The 22,376-nt window shown below is 45.0% G+C and overlaps 1 protein-coding gene across 1 annotated transcript in view; it reads left to right on the forward strand.

Moving 5' to 3' along the window:
• The first annotated feature begins 272 nt into the window (after positions 1–272).
• Positions 273–22,376, forward strand: part of LOC106741151 — a 70,250-nt gene continuing 48,146 nt past the window's right edge. The window contains exon 1 of the mRNA XM_014612864.1: positions 273–2,531. Within this exon, the coding sequence (XP_014468350.1) occupies positions 273–2,531 (2,259 nt within the window). The remainder of the gene's footprint in view (positions 2,532–22,376) is intronic.

A 22,376-nucleotide genomic window follows, 5' to 3' on the forward strand; every position in this document is an offset into this window, starting at 1 on the left:
AAAAATTGAAAAGTTCCGAAAAGAATCCCGATTTCTGAGGAATGTTCTATAATAAAACTCCGGCTTCGAATGAATAAAAATATCACCTTGACCGATCGTTTTCGATCGTTCATTAATTCATTTCGGTTAAACTCAATTCGGATTCGATTTGCGACCTGCTTCGAGTGAATTTCGTAATTTCGGCTCGATCTAGCGACTCGCTTTCTTCTGTTGCAGATGAGAAGGAATCGGAAGAGCAGCGCCTCGAGTCGTCAGATAATCGACGACTGATTATGACGCGCGTCCGCACGCGGCGGCATCTCTCTCGTCTCCTCCTGTTGTTCTCTTCCTCCGGAGCCCTCCAGACACGCCATTGCTTGACCCTCCTCCTTCTCGGCCTTACCTCTCTCCGCACAGTCTCACCGTGCGAAGAGAAGACGAGGCCCCAGAGCCGTGACCCGAGCGCGTTTCCTTGCCGCATTGAGGTGAGAAGGTACTCGCGGAGGGACCTCGCCGGTCCCGGAGTGTTCCCGGAATGGATGCGAGCCGAAAACGAAGCTTTCAGCATGACTGGTCAAAGTGTTAACGACGCGGCCGGCGATTATCATCGACCCGGCGATTCGCCGGAAGACGGGCGAAGCCGTGATGGACCCGGCCAAGTGGTGACAAGACGAACTTACAGCGGCGATGGTACTCCCGTGAGCGCTATCAGTGATCAAGACGCGGACGATCGAGTGCGTTTTGAAACTGCGATTAATTATCCGGGACGAGAACTCGACGATCGTTCCGGCGGTCCCGCGGCAAATCGCCGAGTTGTCGGCGCGATCGATCTTGAGAATATGAGGCAAAGTGAGGAGAGTGTGAGAAATTGGCTGGACCACTTGGTCAGGAAGCGCGCTAACGCACCGGTGTTGCAAAGCACTCTTTATCCTTCGGAGAAGCAGGTTGTGAGCGAAATCCAATTTCAGGAAAATCGAGATAGCGATAATGAAACAAGTTTGGCTATTTCAAACGGAGCCGGGCGAAGTGCGAGCCGCGATTTAGCCGAGACCCCCGTTCACGAGCGCGATCCGGAGGCTGCATTAATCAAAGCACCGATCGATTATCCGAATCAGTCGCGCGAGTCTTCAAATATCAATCAGCCGAGGGGCCTGACGGAGAGCCGTCAAGGTAATAATGAAGTCGGTCTCGGCAACGCGGCCGGACGAGCGGGCGATCCGTACGATCTATTCAACGCCGAAACGCTCGTTAATCGTGCCAATAAACGCACGAGCAATTATTCGGCCTACCGAAGTTCGCGTGGAAACGAGGCCTCAAGCGAGGAGCGCGATATTGACGTCGCCTCTGCGGCGAAGTACCGCGACGATTCGCCGGGGAATCGAAGCGGCGGCGAGACTGTCGGTTCCGAGGCCACGGGGCAAACTCATTTAGACGCTCGTAACATCTATCCGCTTGATAATCGAAGCGACGGAGGTGCTGCATTCGGCTCTGCCAGCACGGCCGACTACCTCAGCGAGAGCAATAACTTCGACGCGGCTAATGAGTACGCGAACTCGCCGAGCGATCCGGACGCACCTCCCGACGATGACTCCGGCGATTACAACGTCGCCTCGATCGAGGACCAGCTCGTCAGCGAGAACCCGTCGGAGATCGGGACCATTCCGGAATACGCTGATGACTTCCCGGATGTTCTCGGCGGAACTCACACCGTCGCTTGCGACGATAGCGCGTGCCGCGAATCGGATGATAACGATATGCGGATAGTTCGGACGAAAAAGTTGGCCAGAGCGGAGATGTGGGAAGGGGGCGCGGGGAATGTCGGCCGAGCAAACGACGCGATACCTGCCAACGGCAGCGATACCGATATCGACAGCGAAGCGCCTTTCACGGGCTTCGAGGGTTCTCAGAAATTTCCCGTAAAAGTCAATCAGAAGACGTCGACGGTGGCGCAAGTCGAAAAGTTCGACAGGCGACACTTCGGCCCGCACAAGGAGGACGTGCTTGAGGAAACATCTACGTGGGCACCGAGCACCGAGCCCCCCGACCTGCCGAAGAGCCCCGGCAGGGACGTGCTTCATCGTCATCGCAAGACGAGCGTCGCCTCCGATGACGTCACGGAGACGAGCGAGGAGGACAGGTCGTCGGGCGACGGTAGGACGACCGAGGTAGGCGAGAAACGGAACGACACCCTCGAGGAATCCTCCTGGCTGCCCGGCGCGTCATCGGGCAGACGCTCGCCGAGTTTGGTCAAGTCCGGCCCCGACGAAAAATTCGCGACTACCACGGACGACATCACGGAGCTGGAGAGCGCGACGCGCGACGGCGACGACTCCTCCGGCGAGACGATGGATACCGGTGTAACAGTGTCGAGTGCGAAATCGATAGACAAGATAAATATAACCATCCTGGGTCTCTTTGAGATGACGCGCGGGGCGATGCCGAGACCGGAAGGATCCAGCGAACTCCAGGCGGCCAAATTGGCGGTCGATCATGTCAACGAATTCAACGTCTCCAAGTACTTTCAGCTGCGGCTTATTTACAATGACACCAAGGTAAGCTGAGCGCTTCACGCGAGGTAAACAGCCCGGCGCGAAAGTTGCGCGCGCTTGATCGCGCTGACTTCGCGATTTTTCGCTTTTCGTTATTCCGCTCGTTATTTCGCGATGGAACATTTTTGTATTTTCACATGTATTTTTCCGATCAAGAGGGAGAATTCAGTATTTCTCGCGGAACGATCCGCTTCGATTGTGTAATCGGAAAATTCAAACAAGCCATGTACGATGTCTGGGTAAAAATGACAAAGGAATTAATTAATATATGCATGTGCGAGAGGAACGCACGTTGCTCTTCATCTGAAACAATTTCCACGTCATTATCCGCCTCGTACACAATTAATTTTCGCGTGTCTGATCGCCGATACAGGCACAGTGTAATCCGTGGGATTGCACCAAATCTCCGGTCTCTCTTGATCATCATTGGCAAGAAATTATCGGGCAAGAACGTAACGTAATCCATGCGAGTCGACGTGTCGCGAAATTTTCACCGCGTTCGCTCTGTAAGTTAATTTCTAGTTAACTTCCTTTAGTCGATTTTTCATCAAGTGTTTCCCAGATATATCCGTTGTTTAAGCTTCTTTTGTTTTACGGCACAATCACCGGCGAAATTAAAATGCATTGCGATGCGTCGTGTTCTACTGTTATCGTTATATTTGTACGCGACATCACTCGTTCATTTCATTCCCGACAAGAAGCGCGTGAAAGAAGCGAGAGAAGTTAATAGGATTCCGCAAGATCCGTATCGAATTAAACAAGTGCACGCAAGAGTGGGATTTAAAGTTCGCGTGAATTTTCCGGCCCCCCTCAGCTATCACTGACACGTCGCACGGGGGGATTTTCGAAGCTCCAGGCTTGAAATTTATAGTTCCATCGGCAGCTAGCTCTTCTCCGCCCACACTCGTCTCCTCCCCGTTGTTTGAACGCTTTAGAAATGGCATGCGCGCCTCGCTCGCCGAAAAATTGAGGAATGCATCGATAGACGATGCCGGCCGACGTCACTATTAGCTACCTCGTTACACGACCTTAAGTTTCGAGCAGAGACAACGGTAATTTTAGACGAAATTACTCCCTTCTCCGCCGGTCAAATCTGCAAGACACACATATATATATATATATATATATATATATATATATATATATGTAGGTGAAGCATTTACTCCCGGCGGATCAAACTTTTACCAATTACTTCCACAGCCCTGAATTACATCGTTCTTTCGGTAATTAGGCGCAAGATTGCCGAGCTGAAACCTCAAACGGACTTAATTGGATAGCTAACCCGATAAAAGTAGCCCTCGTCGCGAAAATTAATTTTATGCGCAAATTTCAGCTCGCGATCAGGACTAGTTTCCAGATTTCTTTCTCGACGTGCCGGTGCCGCGCTCGCGCGCATACACGTACGATGAGATATTCAACGCGCGTGATTACTTTGACATTATCATGAAAAATGCCGTGTAACGTGCGAGACGCGAGGAAACACCATGCGAGTTTGCATAAGATAAAGCACTAAGAAGGAGGGGAGATCCCATAAGGGATCCCGTCAAGCCCGTCGACGTTCTATTTACGTAGACGACTTATATCTCGCTCTTGGGGATACGTGTAAATATGTAAGGAGCGTTCGATCGATCTTTAATTCGTGATTTTTACACGTCCGAGCATTTCATCTGGCTCCCCGAGAGTGTCACCCTTGGTCTCAGTAGAGGCCGCAAATTCCTCGTCGTACAGCGACAATGTTACGTGGTGTTCTCCAGCGACAAGCCGAAACCGCTGTCAGATGCCGCGCTCCGAAGCGGCTTTGAGCATCTTCCAGCAGTACAACCTAACTACCATACGCGTTCCAACAATTTGTACCGCTCCAAGCGTACACGAAATACTTACCTCCTTGTGATGCGCATCTCATGTCGCACTTCGGAACTTAATAACGGTAATCGGATCTCGTTCCCGTCTTTAACAATCGTACAGATAGTTACACAGTCCTGTCGCGTGACCGAGAACTGCTTGGAGAAGTGTAGAAGTTCTGAAAAACCGTGCACGTCACTGTGAAACGTTTTGGTTACAAACAGGACGGTGCGCAAAAAATGATTAAGATTTCGTTTTATCGATCAAAGAGCGTTAGTTCGTGCGAATATGAAAATAGTATATTAAATTTTCAAGATAATTCTCAAGATTATTTTCGAGATTATCCTGTGTTGCAACCCCCCTAAAGTATTGTGCGACCGTCTTTGTGGTTGTAATATGAAATTGCTCGGCTCCACGAGAAAGAAGATTTCTTCCAATCTTCTCGCTCCATCCCACGCTTCCATTATAATTTACATTTCCGCTTTGCACATCAAATCCGTCGCTAAGAAATGGCGGAATCTGCATAAAGCGAAACTCTCGATTCCCTCGATGCCGTTCGGACTCGTGCGACTTCTTGGGGCGCGTAAGGAATAACGTTATGTTCACGTGTGTGAACGCGTTTCTCAAGTCGATGGAGCCGAAGCTCTTCTTACAATCCTGTCAGTTCCATGTATATCTTCATCGCGAAAATATTTTAGAATCATTCCGTCACAGAACGTGTCCGCTAAATCGGATCTCTCATTCGCTTGAAACGAAGACACCGACGAGGTGAGAGCAGAGACAGTCAGCCTTACGGGATTTAGCGTATGTACAAAAAATTTCGCTGTTTAATAACTACTTATCCAGATATTTTTTGTGCTCATTAAAATTTACTTCAAGCTGATGGTCTTTCACAGTATCTCGTCGGCACCGAGAACGAAAAATTAACGCATTGCGCGTCAAGCGCGTCGTGAAGAACATGGTTTCCATCCGTTGCGTAAAAAATAAATCACGTTTGCGCTATTGGGACTCCCGATTAACCGCGATAGCACGCGTTTTATGTTACGATACCGTTGCCTCGAATACGGACGAATTGTATATTGGCGAGAGCATCGCACGCATATCGAATACCGCTTACAAAACAAATTGACCCCGTGTTTATCCTAAAAGAGAATGACGGCGACGAATGGCGATGCGGTCACGAGCGCAACGCGATTAAACCGATGTTTTGTTTCCGACCGTGTCCGGATGATGTCAGGGCGCCGAAAATTATCACGTTCGAGAGTTCTCATCGCGGCACGCCCCCGCGGTGTTAAGTTCTACATAGTTCCGTATACTCCGTGTTTATTTAATAGAACGTCGGGCACCGATATTCAGCTGTTTGTCCGCCGTCGATTGGAAATCGACATTTCGACGGCACTTATACCGCTGTGTTACACGAGGATGAAGCAATTACCATCTCGAGTATCATCGAAATATGAGAGTAAGAGAAAAATTTATCTAACGAAAATAAAAGACAAATAAATTGATACCGATCACTTTAAACACCTCCTGTAAATATAAACTTTTTTTATCTTTATCTAATCGTTAATTTAATATTTGTATTTTTCGAGAAGATATTCCAGCTGATAATAGTTGCCTGACCCCTGTATATTAACAATTGCGGCATATCGTCGTGCAATTATTGCCAACATTAGTTATCAGCGCAAGATATTCCGATGGGAGAATGTAAGAAGCTTTGGAGAAAAGTGGAACGGAAATAATTCAACAAGTAAGGCGGTGCGCGCTTTTTCGAAATCCTCGGTGACATCTCAAACCGCACGCGAAAGTGCATACAAGTTACCTGATCCTTTTAAACTTTCATAGCGCACATCGTTAAGGTGCATTACATTTCGCCTACAAAGCCGAATGATGTGCATACTCTTAGCGAAGTAGTTAAAAGCAGGAAATGAGAGAACTGTATTCAGGCTGCTACGTGTCTTGCGTTAAAGCGGAAGGCTTAAACAGAGAAAAAAGGTTTTTTTAGATTTAATATTCCGATTTTTATACAATTTAGATTTGTTATATGTTGAAACAACATAATTTTATATGAAACATTATTATTTTCTTTCGTCAAATTAAACCATGTTACTTGACTGAAAAAAATTGTTTCATACGTGTTATGCATTTCAAACTAATTCATCATACGAACTAATTATTGTAATATTTGATTAACAATCCAAGCTATCATAGCGTCGATGGTTTGCTGATATACATTCTACCAATACTGTATATCGACTGTTATATTACATTGTTTTCAGTGTTTACCAGTATGTTCTAAGTAATAAGATAATGACATTATATTGTTTGTTTCTGAACGTTAAAAGTAATCATGGATGGACGGGAAAAGGAAATCACGGGTAGGGGACAACGAAACAAAATAATGAATTTATTTGAGGGGTCAAATAATCTGTTTGATTAAAGCACTAGTTTAATTATCAGTCTGATAATTAAATTTGCTTGAAAATTCGACAAAATCTATTAAATCTAAAGAAATCTTCTTCTCTGTGCATGAGATGAAAAAGCTTCTTGGAGAGAAACTGCTCGTTTTTAATATTTTTCAAACGCATACTTTCAGTAAATAGTACTTCGTTTGAAATATCTCGTATATCTCTTAAACGCGCCGTTATACATTTTATCGCCGTTACTCGATCATTTCGCAAAATTGACCTATAAAAGACTCATAAAAATAAATATTGTGTCGCGTACGTATTATTTACAAACTGATAACGCATCCATACTCTTGAAAAACTTATTCAGCACACAGATCGAGGTTGGGGAGCCTTGTATTATAAATGGAGGTCACAATTCATTCAGCGCGAATCCATGATTCAACATTATCATGCGAAGAGGCGCGCATAAATTTCTGATTGTTCGTAAAGTTCGAACTCGCGTGACTTCTCACCCTTCCAAGCTGTCACCGAGAGCAGCTCTCATTATGTGCGAACCCGAAGGACCGTGTGGCCTTTATATCTTCGGTGGATTCATCTTTGTATAGCCAGAACTTAAATGCCTCTCGTATATGCGTTCGCATACAGCTTGTGCGTACGACGACGCACGGATGCGGGCCGTATGCTGCGGTCGGTGTGCAGACAACGAGAACGCCGCAAGAGCCCCGGGCTACAAGTAATTTAACCAATCCACGACCGGCAAAGTTCTAAAAAGGAACTCACGGGCTTGTCGTGCTGGAAAAGAAAGGGAACCGGCAAACACGCGGGGAAAGTTTTGCGGCTTTTACGCGGGATAAAGTGAAAAATAAAATCAAACTCCGCGCGAATTTGCTCAGGAACATTAACACAACATCGTTGGGTTATCACGGGTTGCAAATATCACCGAATTGTAACAACACACAAGTCGTACAAATAAAAGACTGCAGAAGAAAGACTGCACTGATAGAAAATTATAGTTAGCTTTCCGCGCCAAATATATTTTATAACAGTAACAATATGCATATGTAGATTATTATTACTAATAGTAGCATTTAGTAACTAGAAAGATGATTCTTCTGACTATTTTTGTGATTAAAAGGTTTGGCGTGAAAATTAACTATAATTTTCCATCAATGTATATTGTCGGAAAACTATTCTAAATATGTCGCGTCGATTGGCCCCTGTCTACCATGTATTGAAGAATATATCTATGTATTTTGTGTATAGCGATGAATAAACGTTTATGGAATAAATAAAAGAGAATTTTCGCACGAGAATTCGCAATCTTTCACGTGTATGAGAAAGTTTCTCGACAGCTTATGTCGTGCTTTCGAGTTCATGCGATATTTATATGGCATTGTGTGATATTTTATCAATGCAACATACAGATTCGCTTGACAAATCAATAAGAGACACCTCGCCTCCCCCGGGGGACCTGCAGTTCGGGGGATACCGCAGAGATGCTTGATGAAAGTGCCTCGGGGCTTACGTAATTTGCGTCACATTAATGCGTTACACGCCGAGGCTTAACGCGTTAGCCGCAATGTACACCGCCACTTTTTTAACAAAATTTTTAACCGCTAATACGAGGCCGCTTTATGAGGAATACTCGCTCCTGCGCTTTCCAGGGATTTTGTTAATTAACCTAAATCCGTTCTGCAAGAGATTACCGCGCCTTAATGGGAATACGTAAGCGAGCCGGTATCAAGAAGCTGAATGGGATTTCGACGAATATATAATAATTCTTGTCGCTAAGTTTACCAAAACAAAACGGCCGATGCAATTAAGGCTGTTATATTAAATAAATAGTTCTGATATCGTCTGAACAACGGAACGTTGCAAATCACATTTCGCCACGCTCATTTGGATAAAGTGCTTAGCATTTTATCCGTCGCTTAACCGTAAGCTCAGGAGATATGGTATTACAGTATCCTCTCTCAGGAGCGGGCGTAATCTCATATCTTAGGTATTACAAATCAACACGACACATTCGTAAATTCGAAATAGCGCTGAATGCAATACAGACGAATTTTCCGCGTTTTACAGGAACACTCTTTGTGAAAATGCGCATCTGGCGTTACTCTTTAAAAGTTAATCGTTCACGTATAAAAAATTCGATTCTCGCAGTGTCGCGAGAATTTAATTTCAGACCCCTTTAAAAGTACGTTTAACGAGGTCAGGGCGAACTCGAACTCGCTCCGGCGAAAATTACGGGCTAATAGTTTGTCTATTAACGTAACACAACCACATCGCTAATATGTTATTGATTGTTGAACGTTATCAAAGCGTTGTTTTACCGCTATGTATTACTCGCTCACTCGAAAGCTGACTGGTAATATTGCGGTGTTTGCCACGACATGAAAAGCATTGCTTTTACATCATACATGGCCCAAATGAAGGTTAATCAATTTAGCCTCGAATTGTTTACTTTTATTAAACGAAGTACTCCAAAACTTGAAAATTTTATCCACGTAGCTATGAAAAGATCTCCGAAATTTTCGGAACGAATCTCGTTCCGAAAATCTTCATTGAAATCTTTACAATTTTTTTCATTTCTCCCGCTATAGATTGTAAACTGCCGCCGTTATAGATGATAAATTTCAAGAAAATATCGTTACTCTTTTAAAACAAAGCAGAAAAGAAATATCCGTACGTTTTGTAAAAGTAAAGACCGCAACGAGACTCTGTTTCGAGAAGTTATCGAAACAGAACGTTATTGAATTAACCCGCAGAAAGGGAAGGCAAAAGAACAGCGCAGGTCGCGGCTGCGAATTTCATCTGTCGAAGAGACTCTCTTTGGGCCGTCGATTCTGCGCAATGTTTCGAAAGCCCTCCGAGACCGTCGTGGATAATTATAAGCACGTACGTCCGCCCTTCGGAATATTGCTCGCATAATAAGGTGATATCAGCAGAATCGCAGAATCGAGATGTCGGCGCGTTCGTTTGTTCAAAAAAATTATGCTAAAATTTCTCGTTTAGGATCGCTAAAGTTACAGATAATGAACCACCAAGATCGTGACACCCGCAAGCACAATAACGTTTTGTTCGTACGTTAAAGTTCAATGTGAGAGATATATTGTCACGTTGTACAGTAATAACAGATCCTGCCCCTCGTGACACTATTAATCGCCAAAAAGGGGAAAAAGAATGATTTATAAACGTTTGGGATTATTCCGTCCGCGTGTGTCCGGGGAGATATTTTTCGAAAAATTTAAAAGCCCCATTGACGTTGTGTAATAATGAACGTCAGCGGAATTTTCACGCTTCTCGCTAGGCGGATGCATGAATTTTCGTTGAAATTCCGTGGCAATCGATTCGCGACTTCGACGGGAGACCGGATGGCACACGCATGAGCGCACACCCACACGAGCACGCAACACGCCGAAATACCTGTTTGATTCTGCTCGGTCCCCAAGGACGTATAGATTTGTGCGCAATCAAATTTAAACGCGACGTTAAATTTATCCCGCATCTCGGAATCTTCTAAACCACGCGCGAACGACAAGACAACGTTCACGTCGCGCGTTCTCGGTGACGCAACAATTCGCACATCGCGCCGAGATTTGATTCCAAAGGGCGTCAAGACGACTTTTTCGGAGGAAAAAGTGTGTATCCGCTCGCGCGATATCCGTGTCGACTATAGCCGAAAATTAATATGTATTTCGAACGACCGTTTCTCCCGCATTTCCGCATGACGGCGTCGGAGATGTAACATCGCCGCCTAGCGATTATTTAAATATATGCCGCGTTAGTTTCCGTCTCACCGAGCCCATCGCGAGATACATAATAACAGAAGCATGAACATTTATTTCTCCGAACCGCCGAGCCGAGCTGAGAATCCGCAAACGCGTTTGCTTCTCCGTTAAGCGTCTCCAAAATAGAAATTCGAAATGGGAATTACACCAGAATTAAATGCTAATTGGGTGTTAGTTTAAAACTGTTAGTCAAATTTTGGAGCTCGAACTAAGGTTAAAAGGAAATAATTTGAAAACAAAGGTATTAGCTTACATCAACCTAACACTATTACCGTTACCAAGTGAATCCTCCATCCTGAATCGTCGAGAGAATATTTTCAAGGAAACTGGAGAGCAAATCTAGTGTACACCAAAGTTACAATTTCACCAAAGGAACAATTTCATTCTAATCAATTGAAATATCACTCGTACAGAATCAAAGTCCATCTCAAATTTCAATGAAACATTCACTCTTGCGATTTCGAGTAACAGTATGATTTTAGTTAGTTTGACATATGTCACTTTTGCATCAATCTATTACAAAATTTCGTAATTAATATCTCAGTTATGCATTCCAAATCTGCGTCGATGATGATGCAACACAAAAAATCCTTATTTTGCCTCGGACCGAAGCGTTTACCTGACAGTTCGATAAATACAGAAAGAATATATTTAAACGTACATAAAATTTTGCAAAAATTTGTTTCTATTATAGCATCGGGCTTAAAGGCTCGGAAAAAAATATCCCATTTTACTAACTAATCTTTATTTCTAAGAGAAACGATTATCCCTCCATTAGAAGCGCGAAAGCCTCAGCTTTCCAACGGGTCCTACCTGAAGTCTCCTATAAGCGAAGATATCGATAATCGTAACAATCTGCGTTCCCTAGATAGGCTTGATCGCTTTTTCAAAATCAATGGCACCTGCTCGCTTATCCTAAGTGGAAACGGGAGCGAAATTGCGCAACAGCAAACACTCACGCGCTACGCGGCCCAGACCTACCCCACCACCACGTGGCCGCTCTCCCCACTCTTATTCACGCGCGTGTGCATTATACTTAGTACGATCACTTGAGCACGTGCTTGATCGACTACACGGTCGTTCACATTTACTTTACCAACTTTTATATTTTATATCTCGACTATGCGACGCGACTTGCGTGAAAATTTATCATTTTGCCTTTAGACTCGATCTTATCTACAGTTATTTAACTGTAATTAAATGGAAAAGTGACATTTTTGTATCGATCGACTATATTTCATAATTAATATGCGTAAAGTTATAACCATGCAGTTTGCACAAAACTTCGTTATTTACCTCTAATTTCAATCTTATTCACTGACATTTCGATTACTGTTAGTTGGAAAAGTGGTGTCTTCCCTTTTCCGTTCATCTATTACGAACTTTCGTAATTAAAATCTCGGCTATGCGTAAAGCTACGACGATACAGTTTGCGCAAAACTTCGTTACTTGGCCTCTAATTTCAATCTTATTCACATATTTCGATTGCTATTAGTTGGAAAAGCAGAGCTTTTACTTTTGCGTTGATCTATCGCGAACTTTTGTAATTAATATCTCGACTATGCGTAAAGCTACGATGCGGCTTGCACGAACTTCGTTATATTGCCTCTAGTTACGATCTTATTGACTGTTGTATCGATTATTGTTAATTAGAAAAGCGGCGCTTTTCCTTTATTTCGCATTCGCATTAATCTATTGCGAATGTTCGTAATTAATATCTCAGCTAATGAAACACCATAAATTTTTTGAAATGTCAACTTTCATTATATAAAAAATTTCCAATTTGCGGCTTGTATTTTAATGCAGCTGAGTACACCATTGTGTTTTTCGGTCTTCATTTTACTTCTTACCATTGTCAATGTTAATTATGTATATTATTCACGAAAGCACTTGAGAAATGAATATTAAATTGTTATGTGCTTATTTTTGTTTTAGTTGTTTCGTCTTGCAGCGAGTGCGCCAGGTTTTCATGTTTTCAAACGCGAATTTCCGCTAAATTGCTTGTGCACTAAAATCGGGAATACGGCATGAAACTTGCATCTAATTAGCAATTAATTCTAGTATAATCCCAATTTCGATTTTTCTGTTGAGAGTATTGGCTCAATAGAAATAGCCGCCCGTGTTATCGCTCGATTATACGCCGTACGCGTTAATAATATTCGTCAGCGAGTCTCGCGGAAATTCATTCTCGTTAGGACACGAAGCACAGGTGGATGCGTATCTTGACAACGAAATTGCCGTTTACGCTGGTAACGCACGATTATCGTCATCGTGGTCGTTGTAGTCATCCTTGCATATGAGGACAAATTTACGTTACAACCTCTTCCCTCGCTCCCGGCCTCCTAGAGAGTGGAGGGAATTTAAAGGCATTTCTCTGCCAATTTGTATTCTCAGTTTTACGATATTCTTGAAACGAATCATATATATTCTGAAAGAAAAAACCACATTCAAGTAAATATCTATTAAGGAGTAGCGGAGTCATTATTTTACTCGGATTACGGAAATATTATTTGAATGTACACTGAGAAAGAAGTGCTTAAAAATTTACTCGTGGGAGATACAAGGTTTATTTCACACAGAAATATAACCTTTTTTCTGTAAAATAAATTTTATTTATGTGAAATAAACCTTATATCTTCTACAAATAAATTTTTAAGCTCTTTTTTTCAGTGTGACACATTTTTTCCTTCAGTATGCTACACTCAAAAAATATTTACTTAATTCGGATAAAATAATTATTCCAATACTCCATAGCAAATATTTACTCGACTGTGCCACTTTTTTCTCTGAACGTATATAACTCACAAATGAATTTATTTAAAGGACACGGGATCGACGAACAGAATTGGAAAGCCATTTCGTCTCGCTTCGAATCTGGGGATTTTCGACTCGACCTGTTTGGATTCTCCGTCTGAATCGATCTGAACGGCGCAAACGAGATCGATTCAGAAACGACACACGGATTTTCGATAGCGCTCCGCGTTCGGACATGCGAGATTACACGTGATGCTCGGGAGGATCTCGCGAGGGCAAATTTCCCCGTTTTCGTAGAGAAGCGTGGTACTTTGATTAATCGCCGACGGTCGTCGTGTGACCTTCTCCCGCCGCGATGAGATCCATCCGGAAGGCTCATTATAGCTCCGACGAGTACCCTTAAAATCCCTCGGCGCGCCCGAGAAAAGGGACGAGAGAAACCGCCGCGACTGCCTCGCGAGAACCTGCGGCGCGCTCGCGGAATAATTAGAATTTCTCGCTGGTCGCAAATTGCCTCACTTAAAACTAATCGGGGCTGCGCAACCGGCATGCGAAACCGTGCCGCGTCTGGCGACACTTTCGAATTCAGTTCGTCACGGCTCGCAAATCCGCGTACGCGTTCGCATGCGAACTCGCGCGTACACGAGTCAGTTGGGCCGGGGCGGCTAATAGTTCGCAAAAATAGATTAGTCGTAACTTTAGAGGAGCAATTTGGTATCGCGTGAGCGGAATCGCAAGAACGAATTACGCCAGCACGCGTGTTCGTGATAGGGGCGACGGTAAAGGTCGTTATCAGGCGAACTAACGGCGAACGTTTGTTACGTCTAATAATGTTATTCGGTGAAAAACAGCGGAATCATCGCATCATGCAGTCTCCACGGGAAAAAGAAGATTTTGTTCGCGTGGTTAATCATGATTTAGCTGAAAATACATGTTGTAGCGAAAAATTTACTACTGTAGCTAAAACTTCAGTTACTGTTGCTAGGTATATGCTAGTTACTTAAAATATGTCTGCTGTAGTGAAACTTGTCCATGTGTTGCAACAGAGATTACTCAGGGTTAACTTTCTCGACTTGGCGCTGAGGAGACAATAATGCGCTCAGAAGATGGAATAACGAAGCTTCTTGCTGCTCTTCTTCTTCTTCTTCTTCACACTTCAACGTGAATTAGACTTGGTAGAGAAGGCATTGGCGTTTGATGAAACAACAAACAATTATAAGTGGATAGAGCTCGGCGAGTGCGAGGAAACCGGCAGAATTGTAAGTACTCGTTAGTCACCCAAAGGCGGCGATGATTTACTCGGGAAGGTGCAACGTGACACTTGGAGTATTACGCTGTCCAACTTCTGAAAAGGGTAGAATTCGCGCACCGCAGTGGTACCACGCGGGCGATTTGCGTTCTTAAGCCGTTTCTTTGGACCGTTCCCTCCGTCATTGTACTCTGTGCACGTATACCAGTCACGCCGCGGAAGCGACCCTGCAACGACTTAAACTCCGATAAAGACGATGAAAGCGAGCCTTTCGTGATTTCCCCGCAAAGTTTCACCGCGAATCCGCTCGCGAGATTTTCATTACGCAAAAACTTGTTTAAAACATGTTTCAAAGTTCAAGCCAAGCCGCGGGCTTCGTTCTATTCGGTTTGCAGGAGCGCGGACGTGAAAGTGGTCGCCGTACGTCATCGCGTCTGACCAATTGTTGTCTCGAACCACTGCAACACCACGGCTCAAGTCACGAGGAAAGTTCGAATAGCCAGAGCTCGTGGAGCGCTCTGTCCTTGGATGATTCTAGAAAATGACGGAAATTCGCGAGATATCATAAGTTTTCGCGCATGGTGGCGAGGTCGGCCGGATTTTTATTGCCGCCGAGATATATACGCGGGGATACGGAAAATGCCTTTTTCCTTTTTTCATTTTTTCGAGCGCACAGGATAGAGTGACTCGAGGCGCACATCGCGAGACGACATTCTAGGAACGATATGAAATCGAGGAAAGTCAGCGGCGTGGAATTCAATCAAAGAAGCCCGAGCGCGAAAATTCGTTTTGAAAATAGTGAGATTCCCGTCCAATTTAAGGAATCCGGGGACAATTACGCGCGGCCGCAGCGTTTTGACTTTTTCGTGCGTGCTCCGTCGCTCTCTCTTCACCGGCTCGTCTTTCTCTCCCGTTTGCTCTGCCCTTCTACCATTATCTGCCCGTGGAAAATCCTCTTTTTACGCAATCCCCGGATCCTCTCTGATAAGTTGCCTTGTAAGCAGCGAACAAGTATCGAGCGAATCCGCTGTAACATCAAAGACAGATATGCTCTAACAGACATTAATTTCAAGGTATATTAATTCCGTTCGTTTAGAAATCGTATCCGAAAGCGATGAGAGATTTCACTGCTATCTTCGCTATTTTTATATCATTATTTTATTATTACTTTTACTTACTTGTAATGATTACTTTTTTTTTCCACTTAACGTTTTAGATCTTGGACGTTCTCGTTTCCAAGCTATATATTAAATTACGGCGCACGTTCCATTAATTGTATAATTTTAAGTGAAACTGGCTTATAACCTTTTTACGAAGATTTCCACGTGAAAGTTACTTTATTAATAAATTCAAATATTATGCATGATTGTTCAGGGAAATCCACGTATATCCTGGCGGCCCCTTCTAATTTAAACCGTCTCATTTAAATGCACTACATTACATTTCGCCATGGCGATAGTGTTATCCCTGTTATTAAGAGCTAAGTTGGCAACATTATATAATTATAATTATTGTTGCTGTAACGGCACCTTCACCGAGTTCGGAGCACCGTCGGATGTGTAATGTGCAACATTTCTCGATATTAATTACACATAATATTAACTATTGTCTTTGTTAATTTACCGCAGTGAAGTCTCTCAACATCGCATATAGGTGATAGAAATTAATCTAAATATGCAGTGTAACGCAAATCAGGAGAAACGAGACGACGGAGATGACATTTTAACGCCTCTTCTCTCTCGCACCACGCACGAGACGAGAGAGAAAAACTTGCACTCACCGGCACACTCGTAAGAAACGCAATTTCTCCATCGGTATTATCCAAATCCTGGTATTATATGTTACTTTCTCAAGCCTCATCTCAACGAGACGTCTTAACCCGAGGACTTATCTAAAGTGCTGATTATTTTCTCTGTCGCCGAGGAAAAGAGGAGCGAGGGGGGAAGGGAGAGAAAGAGGGAAATTTTCATTCTAGCCGCCGGGTTTACCACGTTTCACCTCTGTCCTTAAGAGCACGCGTTTTCACGCATATACGGGAGGAGCATGCTGAATTGAAAGTCTAAGTTGCGGTTAGGGTAAGGGCTGCCGCCCACGAAATCCTTCGGATTTCTCCAAGGACCTCGCCGCCACAGAACGGGAGGAGAATGTCAAGGATCTTTCACGAGCACTCGTTAAATTGTAAATCGACCGTGGCTGGCGCAATTTCGCAGATTTGAAGTCGAATTCGAATTTTTCTGCGGCGAATGCTGGCGGCGACGTGGCGATACACTTCTGTCGTGCCATTGAACGTTTCTGGTTTGCACAGAAGTATCTTCCGTTTGGCACGGATACTTCATTCGAGGCTTCTCGCGATAATTAACACGGTTCCGTAGCGGACCGTGTTTCAACGCGACTGTCGATTCACACCGCGTTATCAATTCATGCCGCCGGAAACGGCACACGATGTGGAGCTTGATAAATGGTATAAATAAACATGATAACAGGGCACGTACGAATGGGTCGACAAGACAAATGGTTTTACTGCACTTTGTCTTTTATAATGACAAAAATATTAACTGAGATCGAGTTCAACGTGTACCGAAAAACGGCATACACGTGCCACGGGACGTATTTATATAATTTCATCGACAGAAGGAGAGATATTACGCTCCGCGAAATCGCGCGGCTGTGTGCCGACACACTTCTCGCTGGGCAGGAAACCGCGCATCGTCTTGAAAATGCCAAGGTTCGCGCGGATTCACATCGTGAATCGCGTAATTTCGCGCGATTTCAATTGAACCGTTCGTTACTTTCTTCCTCGGTCGAGTATCGCTTTACGGAGACGCGACTACACCGGGTAGTTCTCTATCAGACTCGCACAGCGATCGTAAAACGTTTACCGTCGCAAATTGCGAAACCAAAACGGGCACAGCTCGGTCGAATAATCCGATTGAATTCACATAATCGTCATGCTATTTCGAATTATTAACGGTGCGCGTGTCGCAATTTGCGTATCAAAACGTTTCCGATACGCATCGAAATATGTATCGCTCGTGAACCACTCGAAATCGAAGATAATCGCACGTCGATAATACTCTTCCTCCGTTTTCTAATTGCACAAGCAAGTCGGATCATATTTTAATGTATGCACGCAGCGCAAGTTTCATCGAATTCTTACCGGATTCTACTCGTTTCACCTTACAACCCCCTTAAATCAGCAATCCTGACAATCTGAGTGATGACGACGAAGTCGCCCGGCGAGAGAGAATAAAGACAGGCATATGAATATAAAATGTAACGCAGCCTTCTCCGGTATTTTTTTGTTGGACTTATCGCGAGAGATTTGTGCGAGTCGTCGCGAGCCAGCCTACGTCTCCGTCCGCCTTCCGCCGAATGACTGAAGAAATGCTGAATAAAGATGAGGATGAAGCGCACGACAAACGGCAGACGAGGCCCCGATGAAGGAGCCGGCGAGACTTTTCCGCGTAGTTTATGAAAAGGATCGAAATGAATAGCGAAGATTGCGCGGGCGCGAGATACTTTCGATGAGCGCGAGGAGTGCCTGCCGTATTTCAAGATGCTCGCGAGTACATCGGCGTATATATACCGGTTGAAGTACGCGGCGAAAGTGCGCGGCAGAAAAGCGTCGGAGACGCGGCGATTCGCGCCCGTCATCGATAAGGCAGCGTGCCCGTTTTCTTCAAACAGCTACGGCGCGCTACCTGTGCGCGATAACGGATGACGAGGGAGGCGTATATTGGAACAAAATAGGAACGTGACACACAGCACGGAATGCAGCGAGCCGAGCGATGAGAATCTGCCGGGCAAAAATAGAACCGACGTCCTTTTGTATCGGAGAAATGCACGAGGGCCCGACACGCAGCGACCAACGGTTATCTGCGCCATCCGTTGGTTTTAGGCCGTCTTTCGCCGCCGTCTCAAATTATCATTCCTTTCGTACACGTATCGATCTCGCGCCGCTAATAAAGGGGGAACCGAGACACGAGACGCGGTCGATCTTCCGAATAGAATAAAGGGGGGAATCGGGAGGAGACGCGGAAAGGGGGGAGGGAGCACGCGAAGAGGGTGCAGCTTATGATAAGATCGTATATTTACCCTTTATACCGATTCCCCGCGAGCATTTTTCATAGCATCCATCACCAGAACCCTGGCGTACATCCTGATTGATGGGTTTAAAATCACATTGTCATCGTCCATTCGATTTTCCTGTCTTATTGACGCCGGAGATGCGATCATAAAACGATTTCGCTCGAAGAAATTGTCCCATGGAAATCTCATTTGGAAAAGAAGACGGGGGGGGNAGAATGAAGCCGAGGCGAAGAGGAGAAAAATGGTCGGCCCGAATGAAACGGCCGAAACAGCCGTTCGCTCCGTTTTCCTACGCTTCGCGTCTTCCCTGTCATCATCGACGATGACGCTAAAAAGAAGAGGGGGAAAGGCTGGTAACAAATCAGGGCTCTTTTTCCGAAACGTCGCTCGGCTTTTTTATTTCCTCCGATCGCCTCCGAATCGGGCGTGCGGTATTCCGGGACGATTACGCGCGCCGAGACTTTGCGCTCTCGTTTTCACCTCTATCGCGGAGAGAACGCGCGTTACCACTTATCGCCCCGTGGCTCGCATTGTTCACTCAGAAATAGAGGCCGCGTGATGATTCATGCGAGTTATTGCGCAGCAACAGGGAGATAAAGCCGCGGGATACGGCGGCGTGCTGCAGACGTTTTGGCGGTTATCCAGCGGCCGATTGCATTATCCCAAATTGTTTCTTCCGCGGTGTCTAACCGCGGAACAGATTCCGAGGCTGGCCAACGAGAGCGGTTTGTCGGCCCACGGGCTCATGACGGACGAGCGCGATCTCGCGGTCTCTCATGTATACCACCGCGGTATCAGCGATTTTCACTGGGACGGAAGCGCCGGAAAGGGGAGAGAGAGAGAGAGAGAGAGAGGCGCAGCGAACGTGAAGAATATCCGAAGAAAGAGATATCAACGGTAACATCCCTCCGGCGCACCTGCTAGGTCAGCGCATCGATCTCCGAAAACTCCACGAGTAGTCGTCCATTCTCGCTCACTCCCCCGACCTTATTCTTCTTCATCGTCTTCACTCACGCGCGCGCGCTACTCCTATCGCATCATTGTCTCGCACACGTCCAGGCCCCCTCGACAAGAATACACCGCACAAAACCGTCTCCTCGTCGTCGCGCTCGCGCGCAACCATTGTCTCTCGGTTACACCCCCATTCATGAACCGGTTCGATTCTCAAAGCCTCCGGTCGATAGCGAACTTCGACGTAGAGAGACGACTCTTGGCCCCCGCCCGCACCGAGTGCCGCACACGCGTCGTTGATATCGCACGGAATTATCGGCGGACGCGGCGGATTGTATTTTCCCATTCGACGTCGGCACGACGATCTCGAAGGACTGGGCGACCGAGGACGTTTATTGTCTGACGTTTCTAAAGGGCTTATTCGGGCGGTAGGTGCGCTGAAGGGGATAAAGGCGCTCTCCCGAGACTTTCGTACGTGTGTAGATAAGAGGAACGGAATGTCGAAGAATGTTTGCACGGTGTGCTGCTTCCCGCCGTGCGAAGCGTTTGACGAAGATCACTGACGGTTCGAGCGAAGCTGTCGGATGTTTCCGCAGGCACAAGACGTTTCGAACCGGCTTCTTTATGAAATCTCGTGTCGTGAAATGCGTGCGGAGTAAATATGGAGTACGTAGTATTACACAAAGCGCGTGAACTGCGAGTGACCGTTCGGTCTCTTTTCGCTCAAACGTTGTTCTCGCAAAAGCCGGTGAAGTTGAACAACATGTAAGAACGCTCCCCGGTCCTTTACGGCGGCACATGCAGTTCGTGTTTTTTTCATTCCCATCCGGCGTTGCGAATAACGCGATTTTTAACGGAATAGAGATATCGGAGACCGCGTCGGACGACGAATGATAAATTAACTAACAAACCGAAAGTTTCACGCGAGCGGCTTTTCTCAATACACGAAGCTACTCAGGATAGCATATGTCAGTTCCATATACGTCCTTTAAACGTATATAACGTATCATAATCGTATTATATACGTTTAAAAAGAACACGTGTGAAACTAACCGTGCTGCCTGGGTGATTCTCGTGGAAAAAAATATAGAAGGTGTCGGAACTTTCAGTTTTCCTTTGTGCGCGAGAAGTCGCGTACTCTTATCGGCGTATTCACACGCAGCAACGACGTTGAAAAATTACATAAACGATAAAAAATATCCAACCACGGTGAATAAGTCATCGAGAAGTTATTACCGGCGTATAGTGACGCTCAACCGGCACGACACCGGCGCGGCAGTAAAAGCTGGCAATCATCATTCATAGTTTATTTTGAGAGCGCGCACGGAAAACAGAACGACGAAGATACGATCTCCCAAAGGGGTTGTCCGTTAAAAGAAAAAGAAGAGGGTGCGGGCGCCATTAAACAACGAGAAAAGGGACGACATATTCACTGTATCGAAATACGGAACAGCTACAGATTAAACTCGGGGAAAGTTTGAAAAGAGTATCATGAGTAATTACGGCCGATACAAATCTCGTCGTCGACCCGAGAGATCTCGTTTCCCTCCAGAAGTTGTCCTCCCCGCTTTCCTTCCTCGAAAATTGTACAACTCTGTCGATGGTAATAGCTATCGCGGGGTATCACATGCATTTGCATACGAGTATTTGCGTATTCTGTCCCAGATAGCACAGAGGTGAATAGAAATTCATAGAGAGTGAAAATGAAAATGATATTTCGATATGATAAAAAGACACGCGGCACCATGGACGTATCATTGAATCGTGAGAATATGATTAAACCGGGCTCATTCTGCAAATTGCTATTATATAACCTAAGAAAAATATGACTACGTACAATTCTTCCTTTGTTCCATATGATTCTTACGCGATTTTGGATTCCTTTTTTCTTTTATGCGGTGGAAAGCTGAAAGTATTTTAATTATGTTACGTATACATGTTATACATAACACATGTCGTACGTAACAGTTATATTTCTGAGCGGTAAATTTTAATATTGATGTAACGTTACTCTTGGAGTTGGTGTTTATTGGATGTTTTGAACTCCTATTCTGTTCATAAAAAACTATTCCTCTGGAATTCATAAAGTATATATATATATGTTGGTAGAAAGTAATTCCATATAAATGCTCCAAGAAGGAATCTCAGAAATCTCAGGAATTCCAGTAATGGTGAATGTAATTTCCTGGATCATTTTTACAGCACTCTTCTATATGAATTTTTAAAGAATCACAATTCAAGAAGGGAGAAAACTTTAGGAATACTCGAAAAATTCGTCGTGCTATCCGGGTACATTTCGACAATTCGAATCTTGAGAGAAAATCCCCACGTAAAAGCACAAGCAAGCTCATTATGTTTCCTGCTTCTTAAGATAAATACACCGGCGAATGCGTCGTGAAAGAACGCGGGTCGCAGACTCTACGAATATATCAATTTTTTAGACAAACACTCATCCCGCGGAGATGTTTACGGACCGCGTGCGTAAATACGCGGCATCGCGAGAAGATGAGCTGGAAATTGTCCAACCCGGTCTCGTGCCAGCCGAAGAAATCTCTTTAATTTAGTCTTAACGGCGAAACAGGAATCGCGACGTCCGCGTATTTTATGCTAGAGTACGCGCGAACGGTTCAATAATCCATTTCCATTCGTCACCATGTCGATACCCCTTTTTCTCACCATTGATCCTCTCTATCTCTCAAGATAATAGCAATTTATCACCAAGGCCCCGCGCCATCACGACTGTCAGATTCGCGCCTCGGCG

The sequence above is a fragment of the Dinoponera quadriceps genome, unplaced genomic scaffold, assembly GCF_001313825.1.
Source record: "Dinoponera quadriceps isolate SergipeBrazil2010 unplaced genomic scaffold, ASM131382v1 scaffold555, whole genome shotgun sequence".
Lineage (NCBI taxonomy): Eukaryota > Metazoa > Arthropoda > Insecta > Hymenoptera > Formicidae > Dinoponera > Dinoponera quadriceps.